Source organism: Anabas testudineus, chromosome 6 (genome assembly GCF_900324465.2).
Source record: "Anabas testudineus chromosome 6, fAnaTes1.2, whole genome shotgun sequence".
NCBI classification, from domain to species: Eukaryota; Metazoa; Chordata; class Actinopteri; order Anabantiformes; family Anabantidae; genus Anabas; species Anabas testudineus.
Window position 1 is genome coordinate 14,432,801 of NC_046615.1, and position 22,801 is coordinate 14,455,601.

General features: G+C 41.2%; 1 protein-coding gene across 1 annotated transcript; it reads right to left on the minus strand.

The window, feature by feature from the left end:
* dennd4a (DENN/MADD domain containing 4A) lies at positions 1 to 22,484 on the minus strand. The gene is given in 31 exon segments (XM_026366020.1): positions 1 to 1,666; positions 2,118 to 2,182; positions 2,270 to 2,432; positions 2,714 to 2,828; positions 3,010 to 3,406; positions 3,586 to 3,761; positions 3,883 to 3,974; positions 4,612 to 4,828; positions 4,941 to 5,054; positions 5,056 to 5,783; positions 5,890 to 5,958; positions 6,587 to 6,697; positions 7,360 to 7,482; positions 8,732 to 8,876; positions 8,980 to 9,108; positions 9,221 to 9,427; positions 9,607 to 9,739; positions 10,065 to 10,201; positions 12,245 to 12,390; positions 12,847 to 13,065; positions 13,656 to 13,756; positions 14,134 to 14,309; positions 14,620 to 14,764; positions 14,874 to 14,932; positions 15,084 to 15,150; positions 15,259 to 15,497; positions 16,374 to 16,543; positions 16,682 to 16,751; positions 16,847 to 17,093; positions 17,280 to 17,611; positions 22,325 to 22,484. Coding segments are annotated over 30 exon segments (5,208 nt in total). The 5' UTR covers positions 17,591 to 17,611; positions 22,325 to 22,484; the 3' UTR covers positions 1 to 1,529.
* Positions 22,485 to 22,801: the final 317 nt, after the last annotated feature.

Below are 22,801 nucleotides of genomic sequence, written 5' to 3' on the forward strand. Positions count from 1 at the left end.
AGAAATTTGATTTCTTTCTATGTAAAAATCATACAAATTAGTATCTGTGTTACAAATGTTAAATAAAATTCCATAAACATTGTTTAAATTGTCAAATAGTGTAAACAACATGTAGACATCAAATGATGTTTTGGTCATCAGCATTTTTTTTTTCTCACTGGCTATAACTAACAAGGTGGTTAAAATGCAAATTTACATGCTGTGAGACTGGTGTTTTATGAAATCCAGCATCAGTTCATCATAAGTGTTTATGGTGAAGTGCATTAATATGCGGTGCAGCTGCATCGCACTACAAAGAGAGTCTAGACAGGTGTTTGTCAGTTCATAGTGAAAGACAATATTAACACAGTGAACAATCACACTGATTTTTGGTAGTGATTTTGAAGTTGGGCAGGTCAGAGCTGTTGTTCAAACGATCATCTGTTCATTGTTGGTAAAATGTCCTGGAATCAGCGCATTGGCTTCAACTGGCACTTACACCATGTAGTGAAAACATTAAGGGGGATATACAAAATGCTAGAACCAAATACAAATGTTAAATACCCATTATTGTGTCAGTAAATTAATCTCTTTATCAAAAATGTGTTATTTAAACCAATAGAAAACATTTAATTTTTGTTTTTACTTGTCCCTCAGTTTGATTGTACTGGTTTAAGGAAGTCGATCCTTCGTGGTCCCTTATAACACGTAACAGGTATTGCTTAAAAACTGTTATCATAGTAATATTCCCTTTTGGGTTCTTTTGGTACATTGTACAAAAAGGATACATTAATAAACGTGCATTTACATTAATTAAGTACTCTCTTCTTGATTCCAAAATGATATGATGCTTTATCATTTTTTATCACTTAGTATAGTGTATTCAGACGTATGGGTATAGCTCTGTGCTCGGTGTGTAGGGTACAGATGAAGAGGAATTACTTTGCAACGGAAATATTGAACAGTACAGTATGTCCAGCAGCTGCCAAAAAACAAAAACAAACAAACAAACAAAAAAAAAAAACACTTGAGCATAGGCTGCTGGACCACATTGATATGTAAAGTAAAATGAATGACAAGAGCTTATCTTGTCAAAGTGCTTTGTAAAAACATGAATGTCTAAAAGCAGTACTTTTACTTAGTACTTATCATACAGACACTTGACAACAGTCTTAACAAGGTCACCAGGACCACTGACAATTGTAGACAGCATGATCATACACTTATACGTTCTCACAGCTTCAGAAACAAAGTCATAAAATAGACTGCATAATAACTGTACAAACATTTTACTATAGTTATACTGAAAATACAGTGGATCTTCTCAGTATTTACAAACACAAGGCCTGTCGCTCCGTGCCTCTCAGCTCTAACAGTATTCAAGAAACTCATGGCAGTTGCTTTACACTAAGTGTTATTTTCCAATTGTGCTTTAAAGAGCTCTGTGCTCCAGTCAGGTGAGCTGGTCCTGAGTCTGAAGAGCAGTTCAAAATAAAAAAACAGCAGCAGTGACCGTGGGTTAAGAAAAAACTTAATGGGACAGAAGTGGTTTACAGACTGGGCTTTCCGAAAGTCCTCCTGCACTCCATGACTCCAGGTCCAGGGGGCCGATCACAGTTGTGTGTCAGTTTAACCAGGTTAGGGGTGAGGCGATCATATGCCAACTTGTACTCCTGGTCAAAAGCATCTGCAGTGAGATAATGATTAATTAATTTCCATTCAGTGAAAAAAAAAAAAATCTGTTCTAGCTGTTTAAACAAAGCTTTAAACTACTCATTAGAACATTGCTAATGCACTACTATTAATGTGGTGAAATGCATATGTAATATTTATATCTTAGGCTACTCTGTAAGCCTGCTGACATTTGCTAATTAACAAAAAACACAGTACAGATGAGGCTGATGGGAATGTAATTAAAGTATTTTGTGCTAAAATCAAATATTGAGGAAATTAGATTTTGACCTGATGGTGGTATTAAATAAAAAAGGTCCATTTCAATGTTGAGTAGAAATACATGGTACATAAACTACATTTTGCAAATCCACCTGTTGGTGGTGCTAAATGAAAAGTCAACAGACTGTTGCTGCCATTCAATGCTGCTAACTTGGCTGAAACCAGGATCAAGTTATTGAACTTACTGATATTAATGTTGTTCTTCCCCAAAGCAACTAGAGCAAGGAACAATAAATCTCTGTAGAGGCTCCTTTTCATGGGAGAGGAAAAGAGAGATGCAATTAGTCTTTCCAATTAGCATCAACTTGACTTGACACTAACATCTTTATTTCCGTACCTCTGTCTCTTAAAACCCAGCTCTGGGCCCAGCAGTTGGATGATCTGTGTCATAGGCTGATAGACATCGCTTTTCTTAATGCTCCTCACAAAACCCTGCAGCAACTCCACAGTGAAGAGCTGGCCTTCTTCACACAGCCCAGAGCGAACCAGGGAGTTAGCACCTACAAAGAAAGAGTGGCAAAAGTCACCCCGATCAAAGGGTTGTTCATCTTCATAAATCAAAATCCAACTGTGAAGGTGCAGCACTGGTAAGAGCAGCATGACTAATAGGGCTCCTGAACTGAATTATGTATGATTTTCTAGTTACTTCATATGCATTATTTAATTTGCATGTCAATATCTGACTTTGAGGAAACTTCCCAATGTTATCATCATTTTCATGAAAGTGCCTTCACCTTTTGAACATCATCAGTCTGGTAAAGTCAGTTCTAGAAAAACTTACAATGTGTGTTCCACAGGACGTAGCAGGGTTGAACTTTGTCTTGGTGGAGCTTCAAGTTGTCCCACATAATCCTCACAAGCACCTGCCTACTGTCCTCAGATGAACTGCTCTGAGTCTAAAGGAGGAAAAATGTTGTAACCGTTATCTCTTATTCTGTATCGCACAGGCATATTGTTAAAGTTTTACAACATAAAGTATTTGGTTATTATTTATTTAATTCATTTACTAAAGGTAAGTACGTGATAAATGGGTCAATGTTAACAACCACATGTGATGAGCTTGACAGATGTATTTACCTGGTCTCCATGGTTACAGTGCTGGGAGGCCAGGATAAGAGCTGGCAGATTACTGGGCAGCTCCAGTCTTCTGAAGTACCACACAAGGTTCCAGAAGACAATCGGATGCTGGTCAACAACACTCGGGGAGGAAATGGCCTGATCACCCTCATTTACCAGCAGGCTCTCCAGCTCCTTCCACAGAACCAGGGGGCTCAGATAGGGCACCGTCACCGGAGCAGACGTGGAGGCTGGGGTTGAGGCTGGGGCAGCTTGCCCAGCACTCCCGTTAATCTCCTGCTTCTGTGGGGGAGCTGCGGGTGACTGAGCTGCACAGTCTTCCACAGACATTTTGGCCTTAGGATTGAGTGACGCAGACGTGTCCTCCTCTGTAACAGGATTACTTTCCTCAGAAGACCTGTGGGGAGACACATAATGGAACTGTTTAAAGAGGCCACAGGAGTAACAGATGATCAGTCTGAGTGTGTATACACGTGTCAGACACTGTAAAATAGACCAAAGACATTATTACTGAATTCAGACTACATGAAGAAGCACTTAATTAATTAAACATTTAGGTATAAGGGGAGGATTTACCTGCTCTGTGGTCTCAGATCTTTGATTTCCACATTGAGGAAAGGCAGGAAGGCTGTGCCACAGAAGGGACAAGTACTATTGAGGTTGGAGTCATTTGCTGTCCAGCCAGCCATGATTTCCTCGTCGTACACCAGACAGTCACATGTCTTACAAAGCGAACAACTGGACATAAGAACCTATGACAAAAAGCATAATGCCAGGAAGAAATCAGGCACTGGGCAACACTGAATTGTGTCAGTCTGAGTCAGACTAAGGATCAGTGTGTCTGATCACAGATTTCATATCTAAGTAACTTACCTCTATGCTGTAACTGGGAGAGGGCTGAAAGCGGCTAGTGTCAGAGAAAGAATCTGGAGAGTGAGGAGCATTAGAGGGACGTGCAAAACCACCTGGAAATGATGGAAGATTATACAATTAGACACAAGACAACACCAAGATTTAACTATAACAATCAAAACTATTAAATTTTTATTAGTTCTGAAAAGCTAGAATATAAAATAAGAAATAAGTGCTACTAGAAAAGTTAAATGAAGCAGCAACACATTCTTCATTGTGTGCAATCAGTGGACATTTCAGGTTTAGTGAATCCGCGTCTCACATCTGTGTCTCTGTGTGCACGTGAATGTGCATGCACGTGTGCATGTTCACGTGTATGTTCAGTATAGGGCCTGTGGCTGAGTGCAGAGAAGCCTACACACTGAATCAGCCCTCATGCCTGCTGGCCTAGTTTCCCACAGAACAACACCCAACTCTCTCCATTACTGAGCCCTTCTCTTAATCTAAATTTAGATTGTCAAGAGGTGTTTTGCTGGAAACCAATTTAATGCCTTAAACAGTGATTTAATAAGCATGGCTGTAAGATTTTCTTGACATAGGCAATATAAGCTACTGCAGACTACTTTAAATATATGTTAAATGTGTCTTCGTCTCACACAAACATTTCACGATTCTTCATGTCAATATAAAACCAACTCCAGCATCTTTATTCCAACAATACTGATTCAGATTGAAGAATGCACAACAAACCTGAGAAGGAGTTGTGTCTGAACACCCTGTAAGGGGTGCTGGGGCTGCCCAGGTTGGCGCCGCCCACAACTGGACTTCTCCTGAGTCGGGACATGCTGCCGTGCTGAGGGGAGGTAAAGCCATCTGGGTCCAGACAGGAGTCATTATCAAGCAGCGAGGAGCAGTCTGCCTCTCCTGAGGTCATCGAGGATACACTAATCCTGTCACAGTTTACATCCTGCAGGAGGGCGGAAGACACGCATTAAAACATGCATTACGAGAGTTCATAGTGGACACAATTTGATGTTATGTTGGAAATGTATGTTTGTGAAAAGTGTTGCACTACCAACCTGTGTTAATGAAGTCTGGGAGGACAGACGGGAGTAGAGCCGACTGGCCTTTTCAGCCACACCCTTCCCTGCTGATATGACGCTGCTCTTGAAGATGTCTAGGGTTGGTGTCAAGCAGGGAGTCCATTGAGAACGATGAGGTGGAGGGAGTAGGTGATGAGGGTGACACCAATGAGGAAGGCCTCTCCTTGTCTTTTTTATAGGCACCCAGAGGTAGAGAAGGTGACTGCCTCAGCCTCTCCTTAGATTTCACAGGCAGTGGGAGGTGTGTGTTTGAGCGGAGCAGGGTGGAGGGTCGGGGGGAGGTGTGAGGTGACGAGGCAGGGCGAAACAAGGGGCTTGAGGGGTTCTGCAGGTCCATACTGGGTGTGCGGCTGCTCAGAGGGCTGTTGCCGTTGTTCATGTACATCTCAATCTCTTCAGCAAGGTTCCGGGAGGCGGTGGGTGTGCCGCTGTTGTCTCGGTCACACTCTTGTACCATCTCTGTCGCCATCAGCGACAGGGGGTCAAATCCCATCTCTATACCTGTCCTGCTCACTGTCCCAGTGTTGCAGCTGACACTCCTCTCTATGGAGGCACCTGGTCTTTCCACTGCATCACTGAAGCTCACACTCCTCTCCACTAGAGGTTTCTGTTTATCCATCTCTGCCTCCTCCTCTTTTACTCCACATAGTCTGTCAGCAGCTAGGTGATGCTGCTTCACTGAGCCGAGATGAGGCACAGTGAGCCTAAGGGATCCTGGTCCACCAGACAAGTCTAGAGATTTTGGCCTCTCTGTCTTTGGTAGAACTCCAGACAGAATGGTCTCATTAGGGGGACTGGAAACCAGCCTTCTGCTATTGCCTGCAACATAGACATATGTGACAAGATATTCAGCTCATATACTGTAGACATGAAAAACTGTGGTGGTCTTGGCTTTGTGACAATCTTCTTTATGAATAAAACTCACCTGCATCTGTTGATTTGCAGCCTCTTGTAGAAGAACATATGCCGCTGACGGGAACCTCAATCTCAGGTGCTGGAAATTTTAATTATATCAAATTGTTAGAGAGATAATACACTTATAATGCATTCTCTTTTCATATACCCAGTCTATTCAAATCCCTAGCAATGCTGAATTCATGAAAATATCTCATGTAATTTAGAAAATCACTTGAAAAAGATTAATTAGATTACATTTATGAATGCATCAAGGTTGCTGGAGAGATGCCATTTGTGCCAACATAGAGCTATTGTAGTGGGTGGAGAAGAGGAGAACTGGCAGCAGGGACATCTTAAAAAATTCTAATCCTTAAAATAACGTTCTTAGTAATTAAGACTGATGAATTGTCGGACCAACTAGTGAGGACTACTGATCACTAAAGCTGGAATAGAGATCACATGTTTTTATTTTAACTAAATTCGAAACAAGTCCTGTCATGCACACAATACCTAGCTTACATAACACATTCATCCATCAACAAAATCTGTTTCTCAGAAGCATCTAAATATAACGGCACATGGTCTGCTAGAGAACGTATTCCACCCACACGGTGATGTGATGCAGCAGCTTTTAAAAACACCGTTCATTTTGTTGCCTATACGTGAGTCACTTCTGCTGAGATGGTCACTGAGAGTCAGAGACTAACAGCTAATCTATAACTTACTGGACTGTCTCTGTCCCTTGTCTTCCGTCAGTGTTGTGCTGTCACTCTCTCTGCTGCACATCCTCTCTTCCTCTTTGGAGAGTGAGTCGTAGCCTTGGTCTGACTGTCCACCTGAAAAATAAGAAGAAGCTTTACTCCTTTAAAAACCAGAGGGTTGTTATTTTTTCATATTTATTCTTACTGCTTTGTTTCCTCTTTCTGAAAGAGCAGAGAGAATCAAAAAGCAGCTATTTAGTCACCATGGACGCTTTAGAAGAAGAAAGCTGATATGAGACTTTTTCTTTAACAGACAGTAGTGAAGCTCCCTAAAGCGCAAAACACTCCTAGAATAGAAAAGCAGGAGCAGGAGGGGAATAGAGTCTTTGAAAACTTGTATCAAATTCACAAGGTCGAACTGCAGGGAAAGGTACAAACCTGCTTTACTCTAATTTTATATTATTCTCACTGAATCTTTGCTTTATTCAGTTTTTCAGTGTTAGTTTTAGTCCATTATTACATATTAAATAAACCCTAATAATGTAAATTTTCCATTTGTTGCCAAAATCTACCTAATTTCTCCTTCATTTGCCATAACAATGTTTTCTGTACAATTATCTTCCTTTCATATAGAAGAAAAGAAAAATGCCGACCATTTAAGCTGGTAAAATCAAATCAGTGCTTGTTTTTAACCAAATATTCCAGAGTGAACCTTACAAGGAGGAGCAGGGAGCAACAACGAAACAATTAGGGAATGAGGTTGGAATAGTTGGAATAACACTGCTGTGTCTTCCTACCTGTACTAAATCCATCATCGCTGGAGTCCATTTTAGTGAAATCAGTGTCAATGGAGGTGCGCTCAGCAGAATCATTAGCGCTGTCCAAACTGCCATGACTGAGTGTGTCAAGATCGCTGCCATCTGAGGGAGGGAAAAGATAACGGAGAGGATGATTAAAAACTGAAAAATAGAACCAGACCAGAGCCCAGCTGCTATTCGTTGAGTGCTGTATAAACACTCCATGAATACACGTGCAGGGTCCAATATAACAGTGATTGTGTAACGTGAAAGGATCCCAGAGCACCAAAACAATCAAGGTTTACTTTTCTGGTAATCGTATCTTACTCAGAAGAGCACAATGAGCTTTTTATTGTTAATTAAATAGTTAATTTACATTTCACCACTTAAAAATTCACAGAATAATTGCTTTTCACCAAAATAACTAAAAGCTTGTACTACTTAACATGGTCACTCTTTGTACTAAACCCATTTCTATACTAGTGTCCTAGTAAATGGTTAAAAGCATGATGTTTCGATTTCTGCCCCCCCACACAACAGGCCTCCCTGGGCCCGTGTGGGAATTTGGGATTGACATCAAGAGCAACCTGTGTGTTGTGACTGCTGGCGTGGAAAACCTTATCACTTTGTTTAATTAGTGTCTTTAAAGAAACGAGGGTTGGGAACATTATGTGCTGCTGGAGTTAGGATAAATCTCGTTATTGGACCAGGAAAGATGGCTTGAAGAAACACTGCTCTCACAGGATTGCACTCATTTACATGCATAGTCAACAAGAACCAAAGGAAGTAAGCAATAAACATCCACTTTTAGCATCTATGTCATTTACTGTCTTTGTTTCCAACTGAACAGTAATTACCGATGAACTTAATGGAATACCAAACAATTAGAGACAGATCAGTATTACAATATACAGTACAAAGTAGTGTCTAGTGGTGTTTGTGTCAGTATGTGTATGCATTCAGTGTAGGAGTACATGATGCACTGTACTGGTTATCATGTTGACATTGGGCAACAGATACTTAAAAATATGTTGTAGCTGATAAATCATATTGATTTCATATGTGGATGATTAATAATGGTAATAACAAGTGTTTGTTTTCATTCTTTATAGCTGTAATCTTTGTGAATTGTTATTAGTCAGTTAAATGATAAATGTTGTTCATATCTAGCTTTCTCTTCATTTAGTTTGAGAGTCTCCATCTGTGCAGCACTTTCACTGATTCACTTGCCAAATAGTCAATGTTTCTAAAAAGACAACCACATGTTTGTAGAAGTAAGTATTACATTAAAATATCATTAGATTTAAGAGTTAAAAGCATCATAAAGATGAGGGCTTATCAAGTATCATTAAAAAAATCCCAGGTTTCTTACCTGAAAGCTGAGGGTCTCTGTGTGGAGTCTGTTGTTTTTTCCCTGCTTGCTTGAACTGGAGAACACCTAGGACCACGTTCCGCAGCTTTCCCCACAGAAAGTAGCCTCCTCTGGTGGTCGAAGGCCAGGTGCTCTCCAAAACAGCCTGAAGCACGTGCATGATATATTTTTAGGATTTAATTTCAAGTCAAATGTGCCTTTTTAGTGTCTTATAGTCTTATATTTGAATGTAAATCCACAGTACGCACCTTGTTGTAGTACCCATAGGTAATGGCATTAGGCTGAACCCCAGCTTTTTTCATTTCAAACAGCACCCTGACAGCCAGGACAGGCTGACTGTACTGGCCACACAACTGTAGCAAGACACGGTAGCACACCTTGGACAGAAAACACCAGGATTTTAATGTGGAGAATGAGCAGTATAACTTGTTTTTCTTTTTAAAAAGTCCACAAAGTACATTGTACTTTTTCACTTTTGTACTTTCTTACCTCATCTGGAGCCTGCAGCTTCTTGTCCTGCATCTTCCTCAGCACATCGTAAGCTGTACGCAGAGCTCGCACTTTGGAATGGGAGGTCCCGACATATCCTGGCAGGCAAATAAACCACAGGCCGTAGCAGTGCCGCAGCAGACACTTGGACCACATCTGAGGCATCGACGAATAGGTTTTGGCCATCCTTTGAGCCAATTTGATCTCCTGAGATTAAAATATGGCATATAGTGATGATCAGTTCTGACAAAAGTGAATTCACAATATATCATAATATTATTAATTTGACATATTTCTATAACAATAACTCATTAACCTCTAAGTCTGAGTAAAAAGTAACAACGTTTATTTGTCTATTTCTAATAAAATCTACTCATACAGCTGACCTGTTTAGAGCGTCTAAAAATGGCTGTGGGGCTGGCAGGGCTGCTGTGACGCGAGGCCATGCCTGCTGATGGAAGATTCTGTCCCTCCAATGGCTCCAGAAGTTCAGCATTCAGCACAGGGAACGCAGAGTAGCTTTAAAAGGGATAAATAAAAATACATATATCCTTATATACTATGAAACACTGGCAAGCAGAGTGACACAATAATTTGACTCTGACATCCTGGAAGCTTGAGCATCACAAGCATCTAAAAATCATGTGTTCCAGTTTAAAATAATCACAGAGGAGTCACAGAGTCTTACAGAAGTGACAAATTCTTTAACAATAGATGCAATTTACACCAAGTCTCTCCTTCCCAGAGCAGCACATGTGCGCCAGACATCAGTAAAAAGTGTTGATTAAGTAGATTGTGTAAGAGATAAACAGTCTGTTTGCTAACTTGAACTGCAGTGCTGTACCTATAGCACAGAGGATGCTCCTCTCCCTGTGGCAGTGGAGGCAGCTCTGGAGGGTTGATATAGACCGTGTGCTCGCTGCGGTACGATTCATCCAGTTCGATCAGTCTGGTGTCCTCTGGCCGCTCACTGTCCACTGTCTATTTTGCAAGAGAAATACACATTGACTAATGCTTTTCAGCTTTCCTCTTAGCTTTGCTTAAAACATAAATCCATAGGCATTAATACTGCCTAGAAGCTCATGAGTATCTGATAGTGCATGAGTCTTCAGATCATATTAGATATGGGGATAAGTGAGGACAAACAGATGTCATTAATGAATCCATCTACATCAGAAATATGGCCTGTGTCCCCATTCCATTTATCTGAGGGGGCACTGCCAAGGCTTGAGCCTATGGATCCTCCAAGACTAAATGAATCCAGACTGCAGTGACCTGGACAAAATTGATGTGTCGCTCCAGGGAAATGAAACCATTAAACTGTGTAACTTTGACAGCAATGCATGATACTAAACTGCCACATTTCCTTTGGCTCAAAACTGAAAAACGGATCTCCTTCATAGAAAGAAGTATTCAAAGCTCCATTCCCTGCCTGAGAACAGCAGCAACAGAAAGGCAGCAAGGAAAAAGCCAACATGTTCATTTTTAGGAGACATTTTCCACTGAGTAAGTGTTTGCTGTCATAAAAAGTATGTTAAAACTGGTTTATCTCAGCTTATTTCAGGCATGAGCTTCACAAAAAAGCAAAAAAAACAAACAAAACCAAACTAATATTAAGAGCAGCTGAGTAGCTTCTCTGTGGTACTGCGATACTGGGTTTGTTCCACTCCGATCGAGTGAATGATTTAGTCAACGGAGTTTGGCTGACCCTACTTCGTTTCTGATCTGTTTCTTCACTTGCTGACCTTCCTGTTACACCCAAGGGGTCTTTCTCAATCACACACTTGTTGTCAACTTCAGCAGCAGTGACTCTGAATGAATCAATGCTCCCAGTTCCCAATAATACCCGCAATGACCATTCATACGAGAGCTCGAACACGCAGGATGGTAATGTGACTTCCTGATTGCACAAGTTTTTAAGTACATAGAGTTTTTTTGGAGAAGAGGGGGATGGTTTGTGTGTTACAAAACACGTGTAGGCAGGGTGTGTTAATAAAGCTGTCAAATCCTAAAACAATTAGCCCTCCATCTCAGAATAACCAAGAATAGTCCAGTTCCTGTAGGATTTTAACAAAAACAATATTCGACAAATAAGGATAATCACTGTCTTCCACTGACGATCAGCTACGTTATATTTTACGGAGGTTAGTGAAGTCAAACAGAAACAGTGTACAGACTACTCTCAGACAATGGAAGGCACACATAATTAATCTTACTGTCTTAGCATCACCTCAGAGTCTCTAACATTCCTAAATTGCCTTTCTGAGCACTTTATACTAATTGCACCTGGCTGAATAATGCAGATTGCTCACACACACAGAGCTAACGCACAAGCTCACATTTAAGACTCTCTCCTGCACTTTTAGCCCCGCTCCTTCTCTACATTACTTTGATTTATTCAGAACACTTGGAGCTGAGTCATGCTCTAAAGACAACAGAAAACAAGTTGTGTTATTATCTATTAATGTTACTAATATTATATCTACACACACCTACACACACACACATAAAAACTTTGAAAATTACAACTCAAGCTCTAACTGCTTACCTTTCCCCCAGTGGTAAACAGCTGCCAGGCAAAGACCATGATGACAAGCAAAAGCAGCAGAGAGAGGAGAGAGAAGGTACAGAAAAAAGAAACAGGAAAACATTTTAAAGGGCTGAAAAACAGGGGGAAATATAAATGAGAAAAGCTTATCGCTGATGTTAAAAAGAGCCTCAAGGGAAATGTTGAAGTGTTGTAGTCTCTTTGTTTATTTCTATTAGTTCCTATTAGTTCCTTATTAACTCCTTTAAATTAAACAAAGGCCGCAATGAGACATCTTAATTGAGAGGACAGCATGTGACTAATCTTGCCTCTAAATGACTGGGCTTTTTTTCCCGAGAACTTCTGCAAACAGGTTGAGGCCAGACTAGATGCTGTTATTGAAACATTTGTTCTCGCAGAGCGCAGTGATGCAGCTCTTCTGATGAACTGTCTTTGACACAGAAAATCCATAATAAAAGCTTAGGTGCAAGCCTCACCTTATCAACACACTCATCAAAGAAAGCCAGGCTTGCATCTTTATCACTGACAAAGGAGCACTCCTCTATGAAGCGGCTGAACATTTGAGTCTTGGTCATCAGGGAGTAAAACCTCTGATTGGAGCGGTCTCTGCTTTTCAGGAAACCTATGAAACAAAACACAATATGTAATGACAGACATGACAAGTGGGTATTAAAATCAGTGTTATGATTATGAAACTTGACACACATCTCAAGCTGTTGCAGAACATTCACAGGGTCAAGAAACAGATTTGACCAGCATTTAGAGGAAATAATACTGTCCTATAAAACAAGTTGTTCTCTACTGTTCTGCTTGCATAAGAACCCACAGATGTGTGGGGACGCTGTGCCATTAATCATGGCAGTTTCCCCGACTTGTCATCCAAGCCTAATTTCCAGTGGGACTTATGCTAAATCAGTACAGTCATTACAGCTGAGATTTAGGTCAAATGTTAGTGCAATGCTCAGACCTCACCCCCTAACCCACTCCAGCATTGAATCACATGAAGACAAGTCAATGATAGCTTGTCAGCGCGCTTTGTTTGCAGTACAATAGGAAACACTAATTGGTTGAAGTGTACCTTGGATGTCAAAAAGGGAGCTGGCATCTGTGGTCTTCTCAGAGGGGGCTTGGGTGATGGGCAGCAGGTAGGAGCGGTAGCCTCGTAGGATGGCTGCCATGAAGCGCAGGAAGGCTTCTTGGATCTCTAGCTCCAGAGTGTGGAGGCTTTTTCCTCCATTGAGTTCACTGTCAGTTACTGTGTGCTCCATCTGAGCATCCTCACGGGCCAGTTGACCACCTGAGAGCACACAGCAGTAGTATGTGTTGAATGTCCCCTTTCAGGGCACTAGATTAGAAATTCACTGTTTGTACAGTGATTTTCAGTCTAAATTGACTGTAACTATACATTTAGACCCACTGACACATAATTCCAGAGCAGCCAAAATGGCCCGTGGCAACAAATAAAACATCACGGGTTATGAATCTGTCATATTCAAAGGAAGTTCTTTCAAGGCAAGGATTCATCTTGCATTCATGTTTAACCGTGACAATGAAACCAGAGGCAGATATTTCTGTTTTCTTCACTGACTCACTCAGCCATGTGAAATTAAATTTGAATAAAAGGCACCAGAGCCTTTTTGGTAAATACGATAGTGGCGTAATTAAAGTTCAAGTAAATGAGGCAGGTTGAACGAGGAGGCTATAGCATAAAACCTAAATTACACTTAATCCAGAGTAATTAGTCAGACGCATTAAGCACATTAAGTTTCATACAATTTCCAGTTAGTGTTTTTGTAACGGTATAGGCTGACGCACCAGACTTACGAAGCCAGTCTAAATTATTCATAAACCCACATATAATATGACACAGCATCAGAGTGGACTCACCCTCAGTGAGCTGCTGATGGAGCTTATTCAGGGTATTCAGAAGATGTTTGCATGCTCTCCTGGGCAAGATTTTCCATGTTAAAGCCTTCTTGTCATCTTTTCTGAAAGCACACCACATGGTTTTCATTACATGGGAGGACAGTCAAGACATATTGCAAAAAGATAGAAGGAGGAAGAGGGATTCACTGAAGCACTGACAGCGCTGACAACATAATCTCCCTGTAAAATAGCTTTTGAATCGATGTATCCAAATGTGCTTTTGTGTACAGTAAGAATATTTCACATTCCAGGTGCTATCTCAACATAAGAGAGGCGCTCTCTGACAGATACCAATAAGACTGAGAGGAGCGTTCATCAGAAGACCAATAAAACGTTTTGACCATTTTTATTGGTCCGATGATAAAAGCAATTTTTGGCTCGGTATATTAAAGCAGAAAGTGGCCATTTATCACAGAGGTTGCAGTTTGAAGTCACTTACTGGGAGATTGTGTTGGTATCCAGATCAACACAGCTGATGTCAGCTGGGGGTACGTAGAGGTCAAAGTATCTGGAGTCTAGGCCCACAATGAAAGGACATGGTGCACTGAGCACATCGGCCAGGGCCAGTGGGCAGAGAGGGATGTAAGGACATGGCCAGTGGAAGGGAAAAATCATCTGTAAAAGAAAGATGATCAGTACATCCATCAGTACAAAGCATCAATATGACTGATACAGTGTAAACACACTACAGAGATGATAGGGAGCTAATCAGCAACATTTATTTCTCCCTTTTTTTTAAAGATTTTATTTGCATGTTTCTTTAAAGAACATTTTGTAGCAGTAACAGCTGTTGAACGTCCCTAATACCAGAGAGGGTCTTGTTTAAAATTATTGCACGACGCCTCGGCTTCTTCTATCTCTCACATGAAAGACCACTCCTCTCAGAGTTATTAGTCCAAAGTATAGAAAAGAACACACGACTTACAGACACAAGGGCCTCTGTAACACTGGTAAGTACAGCGGGACGCAGGGAATGAACCAGGATCTTGTGCTCTGTGACAGCCAACACCAACAGGGTGGCTGCATTTTTCGGTCCCAGATTCAGTAGTAATGTGGAGAGGCTTCCACCACTAGAGTACAAAAACACACACAAATAAAACAAATGGTTCCAGATCAAGAACGCAAAACACGCAGTATGTCTCCATGTTCTAAACTGACATTTCACTGATGTTTTCCTACCTGAGAGGCAGTGGAGAGGAGACAGGCTGGCTCAGTATGAGGCTGTCATGTGGAGACAGCTGTGGAAGACGCACACAAGAGCGGTGGAGGATCAGTGCATGAGGAATTTAGCTCTTAAATACTGCGTGTTTAAAGACATCCATGTCTAACCAAATAAGCCAGGTGCACAGAATTTAAATCATTACTTGACTCATCACATTTTCAGCTCACCTGCACGAGGATTCTTGGTCTCTGAGTTGAGGGAAATGGCACATTTTGCATGAAGTGAGAGATATGCCTGTGAATTAAAAAAAATGTAAATACAGAAGCAAGTGCACACAATCCTGTTAAAAAAGACTTCACTTAACTTAACGAGACCGGTTTCTTTAACAAAAAGACAACTAACTTTTCAATAGGTAGGGCATGTGGTCCAGAGATGGAGTATCGGTAGAGGAAAGTGAGAAAGCTCCTGAAGGACTGGAAGAAGGGCCAGTGGGAGAGCAGACAGATGCTTTTGTTGCTGTAAAGACTTCTGGTCCCGTCAGATCTGAGATCAGAGCTCGGCAACCCAAGCTGTGAGCGCTGACGCTCTGATAGGTTCTCCTCTGAGTGAGGCTCATAGAACTGGATGGCTGCTCCGTACACCTGCACACAAAGGGATTGCAACATAAGTGTGATGATGAACATAGGACTATCTTTTATATGCACAATGCACACACAAAAAAAGTTTGCATCCTGATGCAAAATCTATAAAGAAACAAGCCACAACAGAGATCCTTTGAAATAACTTATTCAGGTAAGCTGTTGTGGCAGCTCCACTAGAGAATCTTCATCATAATAAATCAGTTAAATCATATTCAGTCCTTTGAAGTTGTTCCTCTCAAATACATAAACAAATCGTGCCGGGCACAAAGCGCCAAGAGACTAGCCTGCAGACTAGAGGCAGCAAAGAAGGAGTGAGCAATGAGGCATTCTGCATTTAAGACTTGCCCACCAGCCCAAGTGGTGCATACGATATCCATTATTCAAAAGATGAGCTGCAAAAACTCTTTTATGGTGCATTGCTTTTAAAAGTTAGCCCTTTAGTATTCCAAACAGAGCCTTTAGACCATTTTTTATTCCAGTCAGAGTTTAGAAGTTGATTAAGATTGTCTGGTATTCTTAGAAATAATACTGCAGTCCATCAACCAACTAATCCATAGGGGACACTAATGCATAGAGAGAGGCAGAGAGGGAGATCAAGATGGATAGGCTGGATGAAATTAAGCCATTAGGAGTATTTGTGCATTGGAAGGCAGACCAGTGATGCTTAATTTGGGGAAAATGCTTAATTAATGAAGATGAAAATAAAACCTAGCGGGACTCTGAAGGGAGTGATGGTTTTCCTGGCAATGTCAGTATGCACAGTTCTAAGTTTCTGTAGTTTTGTAAAGCACAAAAAGATAAGCGAAGCACTACTTCATAAACAACTATGATAAGGAACATGGTTATGGATGATACTAATGTAAGTAACGGTTTTACCTTTTCTCCGGAGGCCCCAGTTAGCACAAATGTCGAAAAAACAGGCAGGGAGTGCTTAGTGTGTGCTGGCCAGCACTCAATTGTAGCTCCCATGGGCAGACAGAACATGGGGACTGACTCAGGCAGTGGGAAGGACTCGTAGTCCTCTTCAGGGTACCTACACAGTAGACCTGATGGAAACACACAGCATAGTTGAACATAGTCTTCAAATCTCTACTCTCTTTTCAGGATGGGGCAAAAGAATGTGATGCTGACACTTATCCACAATAAGTCTTGGTACATAGTACACATTCTGCACAGCTCTGTACCTGCTTTGTAGGCGATTGTGTTCGCTTTAGCAAGTGATTTCTTATAACAAAGGTAGACAGAGGATCCCCACTGGAATGTGAAGAAAAGACAAATATCCGAGATGAATGTCAGAATTATTTGTGCACACAGAAATGTGAAACTTCGTTCTCAGAGCTCTATCCCACCATGCTGCTGTTGAGGTTCTTGTCCACTTTGCAGAAGGTGTGAGGGGGCGTCTCCCCCTTACCAGGGACAATGATGCAGACATCAGTGACGGCTAATGAGGTGTGGGGCTGGCTCTTTGGGGCACGGCGGTAGGTGATGTAGATGCGTTGGGAGGACGAGCCGCTGATGTTGGCAGGGCGACCTGAGGGCGTGGTCTGGACAAGATGGCATCCAGGCTTCAGCTTCTCTTTCCACTCATACAAAACTCTAAAATACAAAGCAGTGCTTATTTTACAACTTTACTTAAGAGAATGGAACTATTTTTGATATTATATTCAGTAAACATATTAGATTAGACCATGTGTTTAAGAGCAGATTAGAGTGACCCAAGGCAAAGACGTGATTAGTGCTGCTGGGAGAGTAAAGGGTCAGTGACTGTGGATTACTGCTTACCCAAGATCTGTCAGTGGAGGCTTATCTCTGCCTCGCTTGAAGCACAAGAAGATCTGCGGGCCCCTAAGGCTGGCTCCGTTGAGCTCTGCAGAGAGGCCTGAGGGGGTGCTTTCCACACAGGTGAAACCTGAGGGTACCTCTTCACCCAGGGAACGAATCACCACGGCTACATCGGTGATGGGGGCTTTAGGTTTCACAGACTTGGGACCAGCATCATCAAAGTGGAGCTCATCCTCCAGAGGCTTAGATGAGTCTGTGAGGCCGGCAACCACAAAGTAGTCGGCTACACGAGGCCCTTTATCCTCCATCATTTCCCATTACCACACTGAAGGCTACAAAATAACAAGACAGAGAAAAGGATGTAGTCTACTTTAAAAACAAGAGGAAAATGGGCTTCGACCATCAGTAAAAGAGCCGGCTGAACAGAATAGGTTAGATAAAACAGTGTCACGCTTACATTTACTCTCTGAGGACACCATAAATTGTATTGTTATTCCAATTGTTGCATTGAACAAGTGAGTAGAAGCACAGCACAACATGTAAAATCACCTACATTACAAATAGATTCTATACTGAAGAAATAATAATATAATGAGAGCATCTGGAAGCATTTAGCATACATTCCTGTCTGCAAAAACACCCTATTTCACCAAGAAATATGGAAAGACTTAGGACCAATGACCTAGCTATATGCCATAACTGATTACATAAAATAAAACACATGCCTGTGTAGAAAAAAAAAAAGGAAAAAATGTGTGGAGAGCAAAAGTAACAGGACTATACAGTAACTGAGCACTGGTAGATGAGAAGAGAGTGCACTGTAGTGCAGCAGAAAGGTTTTTTAGAGCTTTTAGAAAAGAAAAATTCAGACAGTGTATACTCTGCGCTCTATAATGTGGGAGAGAAGAAAAGAACCGAGGGAGCGCCTGCGTGCCGGCTCGTTATAGCTTTATCACGAAGCATGGAGCCCTGGAAGCCCTCTTAGCGCTGGGCCAGCTTATTGTGGTTCAGTTGAAGAGCCTGCTTTATCTCTCTCAGCAGTTCTGATAAACAGCTGCCTATTATTTTCCCTGCTGGGATATGAGGAGTTAGCATAAGTTATCCCCTTTGTCTGTGCTGGATGTGTTATTGCTAGGAACCATGGCACACAAGAAGCTGTGACCATATCTCACCCACTTAGGACTTTGGCATTGAAGCTAATGGATCTGCGTGTTGTTCCCCACTGTGGCCATGTGATGGGACAGAAAGCTAAGCACTGCTTACAGAGTCAGGGCATGAAACTTATCACTAATGTGAAAACGCAAAAGAATAAAGATAATATACTGCCCGTCCAAAAAAAGAAGTCACCACACTGATTTAACTAAGCAAATAAGTAAGAGCCTCCCACTGGATAATTACTGCATGGATGATTATGTTTCAGCTGACAACAAGTTAATTAACCTTAACTGATGCAGTGAGTAGCTTTTTATTTCTTAAACAACTATGGTGGAAGACACAATATGAAGAAGCCTTAAAAAAACCACTTGTCAGTGAGGGGAAATCGGTAAAAAGGTTTACATTTGTTAGGGAGCATAAAGCTTGGGCTCTGGAGCAATGGAAGAAGGTCATGTGGTCAGATGGGTCCAGATTTACCCTGTTTCAGAGTGATGGGCGCAGGAAGAGAGGTGGGTGAAGTGATGCACCCATCATGCCTAGTACCACACTTTGTGGCCTGACATCATCAATGCAAGATCTTGGCGAAATTTAATGCAACTCTGGACGGGAATAAATGTTGTGACACTGCAGAAGCTCATCGAAACCATACCACAATACATGCATGCCGGAATTGCAGCTAATTGAAGTCAATTGAAATATTAGAGACTGATTGTGACTTTCTTTGGGAACGGCAGTGTATACAGTAGTAAGCTTGCTGCAGCATTTCCATGACTATATTGAGGATTGAGAATGACCTAACTGATTATCTGTGACTGAGACAACAGAAAACATTCATCACCAAATTCTGTTAAATGTATTTCCTGTTTCACAAGCCTCATTCTGTAGATCAGTTAAAATTATGACTCATCACCATCATGCTGCTCCTGGATATCGCAGTGTTTTAGCCTACAGAGTGTTTATGACCAATGTTCTCTGATTAGCGGACGGCTGTTTTGATGCAGGTTATTTGTGCTCTACAGTGTTAAGCCTTGTGGGTATACCCGATGACTCAGCAAGCCGAACCGCAAATATTTTTTGCCTTTCACTGATCTCATCCAGTAGTCCGCTGGCTATTTATGTAAGCATACATCACAGTACCATGGCAATAAAGTACAGTATTTGTTTTTCTTATGCAGCTTTTGCTCACTCAGATTGTTAGTGTGAGTTATTGGTTGTGTAATTGATTTGAGAAAATCAAAAAGTCCAGAACTATCACTTAGTGGCACCAAAGTATTTCTATTCAGAAGCCCAGTAGAGAAAAAACATTTTTCTACGATCGATTTTTCTCTATCAATATTATACATGAAGACCTTTACTGTATTTGATGGTCAATGTAAAAACCTCCACCAGACTAATGGAGCCACTACAAACCACAGTGATTATCATAAAGAATGAAAAGACTCAAGAGGCGTATTTGCATTTTCTTTAGTCATGTAACATCCAAAGAAAGTTAGAGGACAAAATTATTCTGTTCAGTGCTTTCACATATCCTCTAATGTGATACACCACCAATCTATAAAGTACCTGCTGTCTGTAGGTGCTGCATGAATGCTGGGAAATATCCATGACATGGCAGATGTGTCATATAATACTTAGAAGTTCAGGATTAAATATAGATGTAATCTGCAGTTCCAACTATCATGTCATCCACTGCGTTGATTCCTCCCCCTCAACAGGAAGCGGAGGCCTAAAATTATATCTAATCCTCACCATAGCAACAACATTAAAAGTGAACACTGAACTGAAGACTGAGCGTTTTTCACACTGATGTCTGAACAAGTTGGGAACATCGTTCCCTTAAAAGACATGTTGACAAATGGGCTGTGTCACTGCCACAGAAAATGTGTCAGAGAGAGTTGGAGAATAATATAATTGAACTGTAAATATTAACAGGAACCCCAGATATGAACATGCATAGTTTCTGTCTGTTTATCCTGTTATACTATGACATGATTTAAGGCTTTTTGTTGTATTGGTCTGAATGCTAAAACACAGTGAACAGGCCTTGTTAAAGTCTTTCCCTTATCACCCTTTTTCTTAACTATGTTTTTACAAGTTTTCCATTAGTGGCTAAGGTCAGCACTGCTAAGCTGCACTAGTTTAGAGAGGCTGCTAGTGTTATGTCACGTGCCTCATGCTTTGTTTTGTTTCTACACAGTATTGCATCACTCTGATTTGTTATCGATCTACAATCACTTGTCCTTGAAATCCTTTAAAGCCTGCCTTAGTGACAAAAAGCCTATAAATAAACCCGATTCAACCACACTTGATATTTTATTTTTATATTTTATCATTTTCAGTCATCTTCCTACTCCCTCACTTATCTCAGGCAAACCCTGCTTTGGCTCAACACTGAAAGCGAGTGACTCATGGTCTCCCCAGAAACTGCAATCATGTCATTCACCACAGATTTCCTCATATAAGCAGACAAAAAAGGACACAGCGGATTTCCTCTTCTGGCAAACTAACTAGACAACTTCCCTGTTGCCAACCATTATTGGTTGTATGTGTCACTTCCAACTGTCAGCTTTGCGGCAATTAACCACTTGTGCCGCAATGTTTAGCTGAATTTCCGTCACAAGGAATGACTTTTGCCCACATTGCATAAGAACGTAGCACTACATATGCTGTATCCCCTAGGGTCATTGCTTTATTTTAAATATTCCAACATTTATTTTGTAGTTCTCACTATTGCATGTAATAAAAACAATGTTGCAGCCTCCATTAAAAGTATAAATCAATGTAGTTTAATACAACATTTGGCCTCAACTGGAATTTAAAAAATAATGTCTACAAAAAGCCACTTTTTTAAAGTGGTTTTATGAGGTGAAATAGGTTCAATTATGATACAAATAAAAAAGATTAACTTGATTATTATACCACATTATTAACAGCTGATTTTTTACATAAACCTTAAAATAAATCATTGACTGTGCATACTCTGTAAATATAAATAATAAAAATAACAAGTATGAGTGTAAATAAAGGCCTTTCAACTTTTGCTATGAGCCACAATGTGTTGTTGTAATTATGGCCTAAGAGACAGAGGCAGCCGCTGCTGGACTGTCAGACCGTGGCTGTGTGGTGTCTCCAGGGCTGTGTTAACAGCAGGAGGGCAGGGAGGATGGGCAGTTTGATCTGGGATGGGAACCACCTCAACATTTCACTCAGCATCTGTTCCCTCTTAGCCATGAAGACAGCCCTCACCCTCATTAGCCATTTGCATTCCTTACATTTGACAGGGGGACCCTGGCTGCTTGACGAGGAAACCATACACGCCCAAGATAAACAGAGCAGAAGAGATGAAGGACAAAACACTCTGAGGTGGTACTGGAAACAGACAAATGCGTAAAGAGCCCTGCGTGACAACCTTGCAGCGCTTCCATTTCGTGCATTGGTAATATTTGATTCCCCCAAAGCTGGAAAACGGTCATTGGAATAACACAACTGACCACAGCGACTAGAATAATACAGAGGGGTTTTCTCAATTGCCCACATCAGAAGAAGCCATCTTATGGAGCATCTACAGCAGATGCAATGAAATGAGCCTCCATATGACTTCATTGTAACCAATGGTCAGACTGTAAATATAGTGAATTACACACAGGCTGACTAAAGAATTAAATTATTCGTACAATGCATCCAGCTCCACGACAATAATATCATCTATTTACAATGGCGTATACCAACCATTCATCATTAAAATGATGACTGAAAAACATTTAATCCCTTTGGTAACCACCATCATCACAGATCAGATCCCAGATTGAAAATGAAAAATAAAATGCTAGAAAACGTCCTCATCGCAGAGATTTGCTTTCACTGTTGATAAAAAGGAGGAATCTACTCACATCTCAGAGTCACGACGATTTAGAGATGATGTGTCGAAAATGAGCCTACGTCGAAATAAAACCAGGATCTCTGGTGATAATAAATCTCGATCCCGGGTGCTCGGTTCGTCTGATGTGTATCGGTTTTATATAACATGTAACCTACTGCTTGTCAGAGGGATGTGTGTGTGTGTGTGTGTAACACACCGTGCGTCCCGAGCTGCGCTTTATCCAGACCTGCGCGGTTCACGTGACTGATTACAACCCTCTCTGACGTCACTGATGACACCGCCGGTGACCGAACAACGACGTCTGTGGCACAGTTTAGACATCTGCTGCCAGCATTTACAGCCTCAGAATAAAGTTTGACACACACCCTCGTTGTTGTTGTTGTTGTTGTTGTTGTTGTTGTTGTTGTCAACTCAAGCTCAAGTAGTACTGTCATAAACATCCTCACACCTGTAGTGGGTGCGTCTGTTTTCTATCTATGGCAGCTCT